This window comes from Danio rerio, chromosome 25, assembly GCF_052040795.2.
Source record: "Danio rerio strain M-AB ecotype USA chromosome 25, GRCz13ab, whole genome shotgun sequence".
NCBI lineage: Eukaryota > Metazoa > Chordata > Actinopteri > Cypriniformes > Danionidae > Danio > Danio rerio.
Genome location: NC_141045.1, coordinates 27,052,501 through 27,064,716, shown reverse-complemented (window position 1 = coordinate 27,064,716; position 12,216 = coordinate 27,052,501). Strand labels below are relative to the sequence as shown.

The 12,216-nt window shown below is 41.1% G+C and overlaps 2 protein-coding genes across 3 annotated transcripts in view; one reads left to right on the top strand and one right to left on the bottom strand.

Moving 5' to 3' along the window:
- LOC147837713 (uncharacterized) overlaps nucleotides 1–12,216 on the bottom strand; it is a 977,861-nt gene that overhangs the window by 47,071 nt on the left and 918,574 nt on the right. The gene's annotated exons all lie outside the window — the stretch shown is intronic.
- tbc1d2b (TBC1 domain family, member 2B) overlaps nucleotides 10,273–12,216 on the top strand; it is a 53,263-nt gene continuing 51,319 nt past the window's right edge. For both annotated transcript variants that reach the window (XM_087312352.1, XM_087312351.1), the window contains exon 1: nucleotides 10,273–10,627. In XM_087312352.1, the coding sequence (XP_087168478.1) occupies nucleotides 10,289–10,627 (339 nt within the window). In that variant the 5' untranslated portion in view covers nucleotides 10,273–10,288. The remainder of the gene's footprint in view (nucleotides 10,628–12,216) is intronic.

The following is a 12,216-nucleotide window of genomic DNA, read 5'->3' as shown; positions in this document are numbered from 1 at the left end:
TTCTGCATCTGGGATGGATAACTTGCTTCTTAACAACATTTCTCTTATGGAAGAAGGCTGTTGCTGAGGGAGATATGGTTTTCAAAAGTTAAGTTGCTGTCTGATATAACCAGTGTTGTGCAAGTTACTTCCAAACTGTAATACATAACAGATTACTTATTACTGTTTTTTAAATGTAATCCCTTACCTAACAATATTACTGTCTCAGAATTGTAATATGTTACATTACTCTTATATTACTTTTTAGTTACTTTCATCAAAATAACTACAGAATTAGAACTTAACATTATAAAATTCTATAATGTTCTATAATGAGCATTTTACATCTAGTAGAAAGTAATTTGATGTAGCAGAATGACTGTGACCTATCCAGGCTACTAACAATATAGTATATAATTGGCAATGTGAAGGCTCAAGAAAATGCAAGAAAGGATGACAGCCAGAATCACAAATGATCTGTTAAAAGTATGGTAGAGGTAAAGTGATTTTCTGGCAATATCTGTGAATGACTTGGCTATATTCATATTAGACACAACAGGCCGATATGTAAACTCCAATGCCATGACAAGATGCTGATTTTTTTGTTTCTTTTCTTATTGTTGCCATTATTGTATTTACTTTACATTCAGTGGTTTACAACACAAAACTGTCATGCACAAAGTGAGCATGATAAACAGCTTTCTCAGTATAATGTTTGTGCACCGATTTCCTCTGTTTGTGGACAAAACTGCTTGCGAGCTCTCACATACGCTGCTCGCGCACAAATTCTCACGATCTCTCAAATATGCATTGCTCACGCACAATTTTTTTTCGCGTGCTCACAGTACACTGCTCTCTCAGTGAGATTATATGCAGACTCACAATTTGTCTTGTGATCCCTTTTGCTTTCGAGCTTTTTGATATGATTTATATTAGCACACTATTTATTAATCATAACCAAAATACTAAAATAGACTTATAATTTTTAATCTAATAAACCATAACATTTTTGGCTGTATGTTATATGATGAGATATTTCCAAGATACAGAGAATAGACGTTGAATGTAAAGAATACGTTTTATTTAAAAAACATTTATTAAACATCCTAAAGGTGCACCACACTAATCAAATAAAAAACATTTAGACAAAAATAAAACCTAACGCAAGCAGAAATGTAACTAATAGAAACACTTGAAAAGGTATTATAGCCTACTATACAATTCACTCTTCAAATAAATCTCATTATCAATCACATTTTATCATGGCAACTAAAATAAAGTGAACTAGTGTCTGTTGTCTTCCACATTGTTGATGAGATTGTGGAGGACATTTTCCCTGTCATCCTCTTCATTTTGAGAAGAAGCTGTTCCACAGGGCCACTGAACACACATATTGTCATTAAGTACTTTATTTACTCTGTTGTGGTAATACTATAGTTGCTATGGTAACACAACAAGTGTAATATAAACAACTGATCCAGTGCTGTAGTTTTTTTTTTTTTTTTTTTTTTTACAATATAGGGTATATTGTACTACAATTCACCACACTTTGCTGTAGTAAAACTACAGTACACTTTATATTTCATTTTATGAGTTCACTATTCTTAATACGACAGTATGCTTAAGCATTCATTGTAAATACTAGACTAAAACATAGGCAGTATACTTAACTCTCAAAAACACTATTATTTATTATAGAATTTATCCTAACCTGTAGGTAAATAGTGTAGCAATATATAAACCATATAAACATTATTGGGATAACAATTAATTAGTAGGATCTCTGAAGCAGCACGAAAGAAAGAGGAAACACAAGGCACAGATTGTGAGTCTGCATCATCTGATGAAGCGAGAGCAGGTCGTTAGCACGTGAGCAGCCCAGACGTGTTGAGTGAACGCGAGGAGTTTTGTCCACAGAGGAAATATATGTCCACGTTCAGGTTTTGTCCACGTTCACTCGCTCGTATTACATGAATGAGCTTACGACATTTGTAAGTGAAGTAACGCCATATGCACTTACGTCCATCTCGGGAATGTACTTGTCTTCTGCTATTTTCATCTATTTGCCGCTTTCCGCTGCGCGTACTGCGAACCGGGCTGAGCCAAATAGCCCCGGACCTTGAGCTCAGAAGCTGAAATCATTCCGCGTTCTAAGTAAAAAGGTCCCATAGCCAGAGGGAGATTAATGACAACACGCGCATATATTCTCTAGCCATGAACAGGAAGTAGAACTGCGGTTTTTTAATTTGTTAATGTCTTGCGGGCGAAAAGTTTGTTGTAACGCACGCGTTACTGAACATGTACCGAGTAAAATATTACTGAAAATGTATTAGTAATGCCTTACACTACTGCGTTACAGGAAAATGTAATACATTACTGTAATACATTACTATTGTAACGCATTACAATTAGCTAAGTTACCAGGATTAAGTTGTGGTTTCTAAGGCTGTACTCACACCAGGTGTTTTTGCCTCGAACCGGGCCAAAGCACGCTTGTCCCCCCTACTGTCTCCCCTGACGGCCCGCACTCACACCACAATCTGGTCTTGGCACGCTTACGTCATCGATGCTGCGCTGTTCAGTGAGAAGCGCTCTCACTCAGCAGCACAGTGGAGATTTCAGTCATTTTCAGTCATTTGATATGCAGTGATATGCAGTCAAATATTTCACCAAACAGTCCTTAGGGATGCGGTGACACGCAGTCAGATATTTCGCCGAACAGATCCGCCACTTTTGGTGTTTAAAGCCCTCAAGCTGCAGGAATGAGGAGGTCTGCTGAAGGTGTGCAGCTGTCGTGCGGTGAGGAGTTTGCGTCTTTAATAAACTACGCCTAGCTTTCAGTTTCGGGCTTTGGCGCATTTTGCACTCACTCTACAAACGTAAGCCCAAGTGAACCACGCTCAGGCCCACCTCTTCCAACCGGGCCAGGGCCGGCCAAGTGAACCTTGCCTGAGCCCAATTCAGCGCAGACACTTCTTAAACGATCCGGGAAATGGGTCTGGGCACGGTTCGGATAGCATAGTGTGAGTAGGCCCTTAGAAGCTTATTAGCTAGTTTGAAAGGATTTGGAACATGGCCTAAAGATAAAGAAAAGTTGAAAAGTTAAGAAAAGGTTCTCCTTCTACAGATAGTAACTCTTTCAGTATTTTTTTGACAATGACTGATTATTTGTTAGTTTAGCAATGGCAATAAAAATCTAAGATTGTTATGGTTGGTTATTTTCTATCAGTTTGTGGAGGTGCTCACTCCGGATGGATTTAGAGCCTTCCTATGGATGGATAAACATCTAAATGTTTTTTTGTTGTTGTTTGTTTTTTGCTCTGTCTGTCTTGTAAGGTCCACCCAGTTGGTCCAATAGAGGTGTTCACTAGTGGATGAAGGTTCAATGCCTGTTCGGTCTTTCCAGTGCACAATGTTGATTTACTTAAAATTTATCTCATATCTGACTCCAATTTGAATATGAGGTGGTTTATTATAGTAATATGTTTATCTTTTGTTTTATCTGACTCCTATCATAAAACATTAAGAAGATCATATCAATATATAATTTAGATAAAAAGGGTGACGCAGTGGCGCAGTGGGTTGCACGTTCGCCTCACAGCAAGAAGGTTGCTGGGTCGCTGGTTGGATCCTCGGCTCAGTTGGTGTTTCTGTTTGGAGTTTGCACGTTCTCCTTGCGTTCGCGTGGGTTTCCTCCGGGTGCTCTGGTTTCCCCCACAGTCCAAAGACATGTGGTAAAGGTGAATTGGGTAGGCTAATTTGTCCGTAGTGTATGGGTGTGTGTGTGTGTGTGTCTGTTTGTTTCCCAGAGATGGGTTGCAGCTGAAAGGGCATCCGCTGCGTAAAAACTTGCTGGATAAGTTGGCGATTCATTCCGCTGTGGTAACCCCAAATTAATAAAGGGACTAAGTTGACAAGAAAATTAATGAATGAATGAATTTAGATAAATGTTTGAACCTTTTGTTCACCCGGAACCAGGTGAACCCGGATTTTGTGACACCAGACATCGGAGACTTCTTTCAAGATCCTGATTGGCTTGTTCAGTTTGCCCATTGGTCTGAGGGTGAAAACCTTAGGGACAGACTCGTAGAAGCCCCAATCTGTCTGCAGAATTCTTTCCAAAAGAAGGAGACAAATTGGGGTCCTCTGTTAGGGATCACATCTACCGGAAGGCCATGAATCCAGAAGACGTGGTCAACCACTGCCTGAGCAGTCTTCTTGGCTGATGAGAGCTTGGTTAAAGGAATAAAATGGGCCGCTTTAGAGAAACAGTCCACCACTGTTAAGAATACTGTGTTACCTCTCGATGGGAGTAGGCCAGATATAAAATCAAGAGCCACATGTGACCAGGGTGGAGAGGGAATTGGAAGGGGACATAACAGACCGATAGGTGGCCGATTAGATGTCTTATTCTGAGCACATACCAAACAAGCCAATACAAACTGTCTGACGTCTTGGGCCATTGAAGGCCACTAAAATCGCTTTTGGATATTGACCAGCCATCTCCGGACTCCTGGGTGACAGGCTACTCTGGACTCATGACCCCACTGGAGGACTTCAGATCTTAATCTGGCTGGCACAAATAGCCTTCCGCCCTGGACACACTTCTGGAGCTCCCCCTCCTGGCACGGCCACTTCTACTCGCTGTTTGATGTCCCAGGAGAGAGCCCCCACCACCACCTCTCTTGGAAGGATGGCTTCGGAGGTAGCCTCTCCTCCTGGTACATCAAACAGGCAGGAGAGTGCATCAGGTTTTATATTCTTGGAATCAAGCTGGTACAAGAGGGAAAAATCAAAGCGTTCGAAGAAGAGTGCCGATCGGCATGACGGGAACTCAGTCTCTTGGCTAAATGGATATATTCTAGATTTTTGTGGTCTGTCCAGACCAAGAACGGTTGTGCCGCCCCCTAAAACCAGTGGCGCCACTTACTCAGGGCCAGCATGACAGCCAGCAGCTCCTTGTTACCAATGTCTTAGTTTTGTTGGGCTGGGCTCAGACGGTGAGAGAACAAGGCACACGGATGCACCTTCCCATCCCTATGGGACCGCTGAGACACGACCTCACAAGACACGACCTCACGAGACACGACCCGAGGCATCCACCTCAACGACGACCTTAGGTGAAGTGAGAGCCGTTAAGGTTGCAGCGACCGAGCTAAAGTCCCGGATGAACCGCCTATAGAAGTTGGCAAATCCAAGAAACCGCTGCAGAGCCTTACGAGAGTCAGGGACTGGCCACTTGCTAACGGCCCTTACCTTAGCGGGATCAGCCTTGATACCCTCCGTCGACACTATATGCCCCTGGAACGAATTGGACTTGCTGTGGAACACGCACTTCTCTGCTTTGACATAAAGCTGGTTCTCCAGCAGCCGCTGCACCACCTGGTGGACATGCTGAGTGTGTACCTGTTCAGATGCCGAGAAGATAAGAATATCAACAAGGTACACAAAGACAAATCTGTTTACCATGTCTCTCAGCACATCATTCACTAGGGCCTGGAAGACTGCAGGGGCATTGGTGAGTCCGAAGGGCAGAACTCGGTATTCAAAATGCCCCATTGGTGTGTTGAAAGCAGTCTTCCACTCATCCTCCTCACGTATTAGGTGATTAGGCATTACGGAGGTCTAGTTTAGTAAATACCTTGGCTCCCTGCAATAACTCAAAGGCAGAAGACATTAAAGGCAGAGGAAACTTGTTCTTAACAGTAATGTCATTAAGGCCTCTGTAGTCAACCATACTTCTTTTTAATAAAGAAGAACCCAGCCCCGGCTGGAGAGGAAGAGGGACGAATGAGGTCGGCTTCTAAAGACTCTCGAATATACCTGTCCATGGCCTCTCTCTCAGGAGCAGAAAATAATACAATGGACCCTTTTGCAGAGAAGACCCTGGGAGGAATTTGATGGCACAATCATATGGTCGGTGCGGAGGCAAGGAAGTGGCTTGCGACATGCTGAAGACCTGGCTGAGATCGTGGTAATCCACCAGGACTCCAGAGAGATCCACACTCTCCATCTGAAACACATGAGACACAGAACCAGGACACGGGGCAGGACCAAGGCAAACAGCAAGACAAGACTGATTTCAAGACAACACAGAATTCCCTGACCAATCAACGTGAGGGTTGTGTTTACTTAACCACGGGTGACCCAGTACTACTGGAGAACTTGGGGAGTCAAATAAATAAAAAGTAATAACCTCACAGTGATTTCCCGAGACTATCAAACTTACAGAGGGGGTAGAGTGGGTGATGGACATAATGGCAAACCCTTTAAGGGAGTGCACAGTGATGGGAGAGGAGAAAGGAATGGCAGGGATACCCCAAGATCTGGTCATAGTGCTGTCCAAAAAGTCTCCCTCAGCTCCAGAGTTAAGCAAGGCAAAACAAGATAAGTCATTCCATTGAACTGGACTGAGGCCAGGAGACAGGTGCTGTGTGTGGGGTGGTGTTGAAACAAGGGCGAGCGCCCACCAGAATCCCCTGGTTTACTTATGGGCTGGAGCTGTTAAAGGACACTGCAATGCTCGGTGTCCTGTCTTCCCTCAGTACAAACAAAGGCCTTGAGCCAGATAAAGCTGCTTCTCCTTGACAGTAAGTCGAAGACGACCAAATTGCATTGGCTCTGGTGAGGTGGTGGGTGATGGGGTGCGAGGAACACTTGAAGGGTCCTCATTCATCCATGAGGCACCAGGGAGTCGCCTATGCTGGGGACGATGCAATCAGGTCTCCACAAGAAGAGCTAGATCCACCAGGGCATCAAAGTCTCGGCAAAGATCTTGGGTGGCAATCTCATCTTGTATATCGGCACGGAGAGCTGCCTCATTCCATGTACAGGCAGCTGCCAGGGTTCTGAACAGAACAAAATAATCAGTGACCGAGCGACCCCCCCCCATTAAGCTCAATTACTTAGGCTCTTAACATCTCCAGGCTGCATTTAACTGTGTAGCTTACTGGCCAAGGAGAATGCCCTGCTATGCCACTGCGTTTCTCACATGCTCAGCACCTGCTGAATCCATATTTTGGTCAGTCCGTTCTGTCAGGGTAGAAATAACAGATTCAATAGCAGGTGAAACAAATTTATTCTTCTAAAAAAACACAAATTTCCTCAAAAAAAAAACTGTTCAAAACTCAAGAGATGTTCAGGCTCTAGTGAGATCCGGATTTTACCGCCAGGTGGCGGAAGAGCGATATCAAACACTCGGCCAGAGTAGGAGAGGAAGAGCCATTCCGGTACTGGTGGGCGTTTTTCCTTGATGGAGGTTTAGAAGTGAGAACGGGATGGCAGCGAGCAGGAAGACGGGACAAAATAGCAAAATATGAATATGAATCGGTCAGTGATTCATATGGGAGTCGCTGGAATAATTAGGTAAAAATAAATGCAGATTATAAGACCATGAAAATGTTTTTTGACCTTGCATGCATATTAGACTGTTGTTGTCATTTGTTCCCAAACCCCTCCTTAGCGCGAAGCTAATAAAAAAGACATTATAAAAGTAGTCACAGTGCACACACGCTTCATAGTGTAAGGCGTGGATTTTGGCTGCCAGTGGGTGAATGTAAATACAGAAGATGGACTTGAAAATACAGACTACTAACTATTTTTTTGAGCAAAAATTCTAAGAACTGGCGAGGAGATCTCCTAACTGGTCACACTCTACCTGCTCTTTTCACACACTCATGCACACACACATTACCCTCCTCCTCAGAGGACACAACACACACACATACATTACCATCCTCCTTGGAGGTCCGTAAACAAAGCAGCACATGTCGCGTTTTCAACGTGGCTTTACACACAATATGAGAATATAAAGAGTTAACCTGATACAGTACGCGTGGTTACAAGAAACAAATTACAACTTAATAAGTTAGCAAGCTAGAGTAAACGAGGCAACAACTTTAATCGCACATACTTACACTTGTGAAATTGAGGAAGAAACCGATCCATGTTCTGACATAGTCCATCAGTGCTTTTTACTGATCCTTCCTTTAACAAATGGCCAATGAAGTCTTCTTTAAAAGCATGTGGTTTCCAGAAGCACTGGAACTGCTCAAGTCTGGGTTATAATGCTGAGGTTTCGTCTTTGGGTAGAGACTCAATAATATCCATCTGCACAGCGTGACTTCATTCGACCGGCGTGTGTGTGTGTGTGTGTGTGTGTGTGTGTGGCTTTTTTTCTGTTTTAGAGGACGGGGCCACAGGTGTCAAATCTCCTGGGTTTGCGTGAACAACTATTTTTGTGGATATGTCATCGCGAAACACCTAATGACTCAATATCAAGACGACTCGTTTGAAGCACTATGAGTCGACTCTTTTATAGATGAATCAACAGTTTTAAACACTGTACACTTACAGATTTAAGCCTTAGCTGGATATTTCACTTCACTTAGAGCTGTGTTACACACTACATAGAAGGGCATTTTCAAAAACCCATAATTTGGGCTCTTTAAACTATGATAGGACATGATTTATTTTGGTGTTTACCCCTCTTCCCCATGTTGCTGATAAATACCTACTGGGTCGCTGGTTAGAGCCTCGGCTCAGTTGGCGTTTCTGTGTGGAGTTTGCATGTTCTCCCTGCGTTCGCGTGGGTGTGTTTCCCCCACAGTCCAAAGACATGCGGTACAGGTGAATTGGGTAGGCTAAATTGTTTATAGTGTATGAGTGTGTGTGTGGATGTTCCCCAGAGAAGGGTTGCGGCTGAAAGGGCATCCACTGCGTAACAAAAAAAACTTGCTGGATAAGTTGGCGGTTCATTCCGCTGTGGCGACCCCGGATTAATAATTAATTCTTTGCAGTTGTTTATTGTTTTATTTCTGTACATTTCTTATTGCTGCTGTTGTTATTGCTTGTATTACTGCAATGACAATATAGTCTCTTTAGTCTTTACATTGGTGGATTGGTGTTTATAATAGGTCAGTTTAATTTTTTTTTACATTACTATATGAAATAACAAAACTGACTAATATTCTGTGATTTCTAAAATATCAATAATATAAAATGAGTTAAAATACTGTAAGCCACAGGCCATAAACCATTTTTTTTTTGCATGAATTCTTTAATGATTATTTTTTCCTGAATGTTAGTTTTAGTTTAGTTTAGTTTTTTGTTTGAAAATACACTTATTAATTCTTAAAAACTACAAATGTCTTTGATTTATACTGAAAGCAAGGGTCAGCTTTTGTCACCACAGATTATAGTGCAAGTTAAATTCGCATTTTGGTTGTAGTTTAGACACATTATGAAGAGTGCTCGACTAGCCCACTGTCTTAATGGTATGTGATGAGTTTTTTTTCTTTAAATTACTAATTTCTTCTGTATTGTACATCGTGATTCAATGCTAAAATTTGTCAAAAAAGAAGATGAGGTGTCCTGATCCAGCATTGCTCCAGAGACACCAGCAGCTGCACAGGTAAAGACACAGGATGCAGCACTGAGGACCGTCCATTTCTACAGGCACACAGAGGGTTTTATTCCTTACCTTTTGTAAATGTTTGAAATTAGGAATGCTTCTGCAGAAGACAAGTTAGGGTTTATTTTAATGTGAACTATTATTTTGCAATGTAAAAACTTGGATGTTTAAGTATATTTTTGAGTGTTTAAATGTATATGTTATGTGGATAAATAAATACATATATACATACATACATACCCTGCTGAAAAATCCAGCTTAAACCAGCCTAAGCTGGTTGGCTGGTTTTAGCTGGTCGACCAGGCTGGTTTTAGAGGGGTTTTGGCCACTTCCAGGCTGGTTTCCAGCCATTTCCAGCCTGGTCTTAGCTGGTCAGGCTGGGAGATGACCAGCTAAAACCAGCTTGACCAGCCTAGCCAAGCTGGGAGTCCAGCCAAAACCAGCTATATCCAGCTTAAACCAGGCTGGTCAAGCTGGTTTTAGCTGGATTTGGCTGGTCATTTTCCAGCCTGACCAGCTAAGACCAGGCTGGAAATGGCTGGAAACCAGCCTGGAAGTGGCCAAAACCCCTCTAAAACCAGCCTGGTCAACCAGCTAAAACCAGCCAACCAGCCTAGGCTGGTTTAAGCTGGATTTTTTTTTTATTTTTTTTATATGTATACATATACATACATACATACATACACACATACATATGTTTGTGTGTTTTTGTTCCTCTGAGGGGGGCACCACAGCGGCCCTGAATTATTACCAATAAAAAAAAAAATACCACACTAACCTCGGCAAAACTACATGTTCCACAATCCTGTGCGGCGGCAGCACAAGAAAGAAGTCATATGACGTCATGCGGATGGAAACTTTGTATCCGCTGACAGAGGAGCAGAACATACAGAAAAAATGCAGGAAGAGGATGAAAACTCTGCTAATACCAGCAGGAATTCGAGAATCCTAACGGCCAAGTCATTTGATGTAGCCGACTGCGATGGCAAAAAGGGACAAGCCTCCAAATTATGCGGATACCTGAATAAACTGACTGGGAAAGGGCCGTTAAGAGGCTTCAAAACGCGTTGGTTTGTGTACGACCCCAGGAAATGTTATTTGTATTATTTCAAGACTCCCCAAGACGCTCTTCCAATCGGACACATTGAGATAGGAGATGCTTGTTTCAGCTATGATGTTGAGGCAGAAGAGGGGCTTTTCGAGATCCACACCGAGGGCAAGGAGTTCCTGCTAAAGGTATAAATCTTATAAATTTGTTAATTTTTATTTACAGAATTAGATACAGTAGACTTAAGGCAGTTTCTTATATAAGGAATAATACGTTTCATTGCGAAATACTATTTATACCGTCAATTATATTTGGGAACTTTGGACTATGAAAAAGTTATACAACCCCAAATCAGAAAATGTTTGACTTGTACTTTATTGCAGACAAAACAACAGCACATTATTTAACGTGTTCCTCATAATTATTTTTTTTAAATATGCATTCCAATTTTGGTTCTTGCAACACAATAAAAATTGAAACAGTAAATCATTTACCCCTTGGTAATGTATATTCCTTCTCACAATACTTAAAAGATTTTTAGGTATTTAGGACATCAAATTATTGAATTTTCCAGCTGTAATTTTGCACCATTCTTCCTGCAAGTCTTAAGGTGGGCAACAGCAGAGACTCTTTGTTGCTGCATTTTGCTCTTTAAAATGCACCACAGATTCTCTATTAGAGACAGGTCAGGACTGCAGATAGGCCAGTCAAGTACCTGTATTCTCTTCCTTTACAGCCAGGACTTTGTACGTTGTGCAGATTCAGAATGTGGTTTTGCATCTTCTTTCTTGGAAAAGAAGGCAGCATATCGTGTTGCAAAATCTTTACATACTTTTCAGCATTATTAGTGCCATCACAGAAGTGCAAGTTACCTTTGAGAAGGTCACTGACACAGGGTGTGACGAAACACTTAATCCAGGAGATGAGACATGAGATTAGGTTGATGACAACAAGACGAGATTTTTTACACAATTTCGGAAATCTTAAATGATGATATTTATGAATGAAAAAAAGTCTTTTATTCGACTGAAAAAAAATTACAAAATGCTTAATTATTTAGGTGTTTTTTTTTTCAATCAAATTGTAACATTATTTTACTTCGATTTTATTGAATTCCATGGAGAACGTAAGGACATGCAAACAATGCAAAATGTGACTGGAAAATATTTGCCTATATATGAATGGAAAAAATCACAAAATGCTAACAATTTAGGTGCTTTTAAATGCTATTTTACTTATAATTTAATTAATTCTATGCAGTAAAGGACATGAAAATACTGAAAAATATTTTGCTATAACTCTACTCACTGGCTTCTCTCCTGTACAGTTTCACATGAGAACTCAAACTTTGCACAAATTGAACTAAAAAAAAAAAAAAAAAAAAAAACTCATGTAATTTTTGATATTTCAATTTAAAATTGTTTTTTTTTTTTGCAATTTTAATTTCATTTAGCAACATTTCATGCTTCATGACAAATTCTGAGCTACGGGATGCGAGTATGAAGTATGTACTAATAGGAGAGAGTTGTTTTATTGGAGTTTAATGCTGCACACCGAATGCATAAACGTGTGTTTGGTGATGATAAAGTGACATGTGTCTCAAGTCTGAAATTTACTGTTTGTGTGCGAAGCATATAAGTGATTAACAGCATCTGGCCTTGTAACAGGTCTGTCTTTAAATGTTAAGTTATTGTTAAAAAGAAATTACACCAAGTAGAAAATGTACTTTTTTGAACAACTGTTACATGCTAAACCATTGGCTTAATCATGTACATCC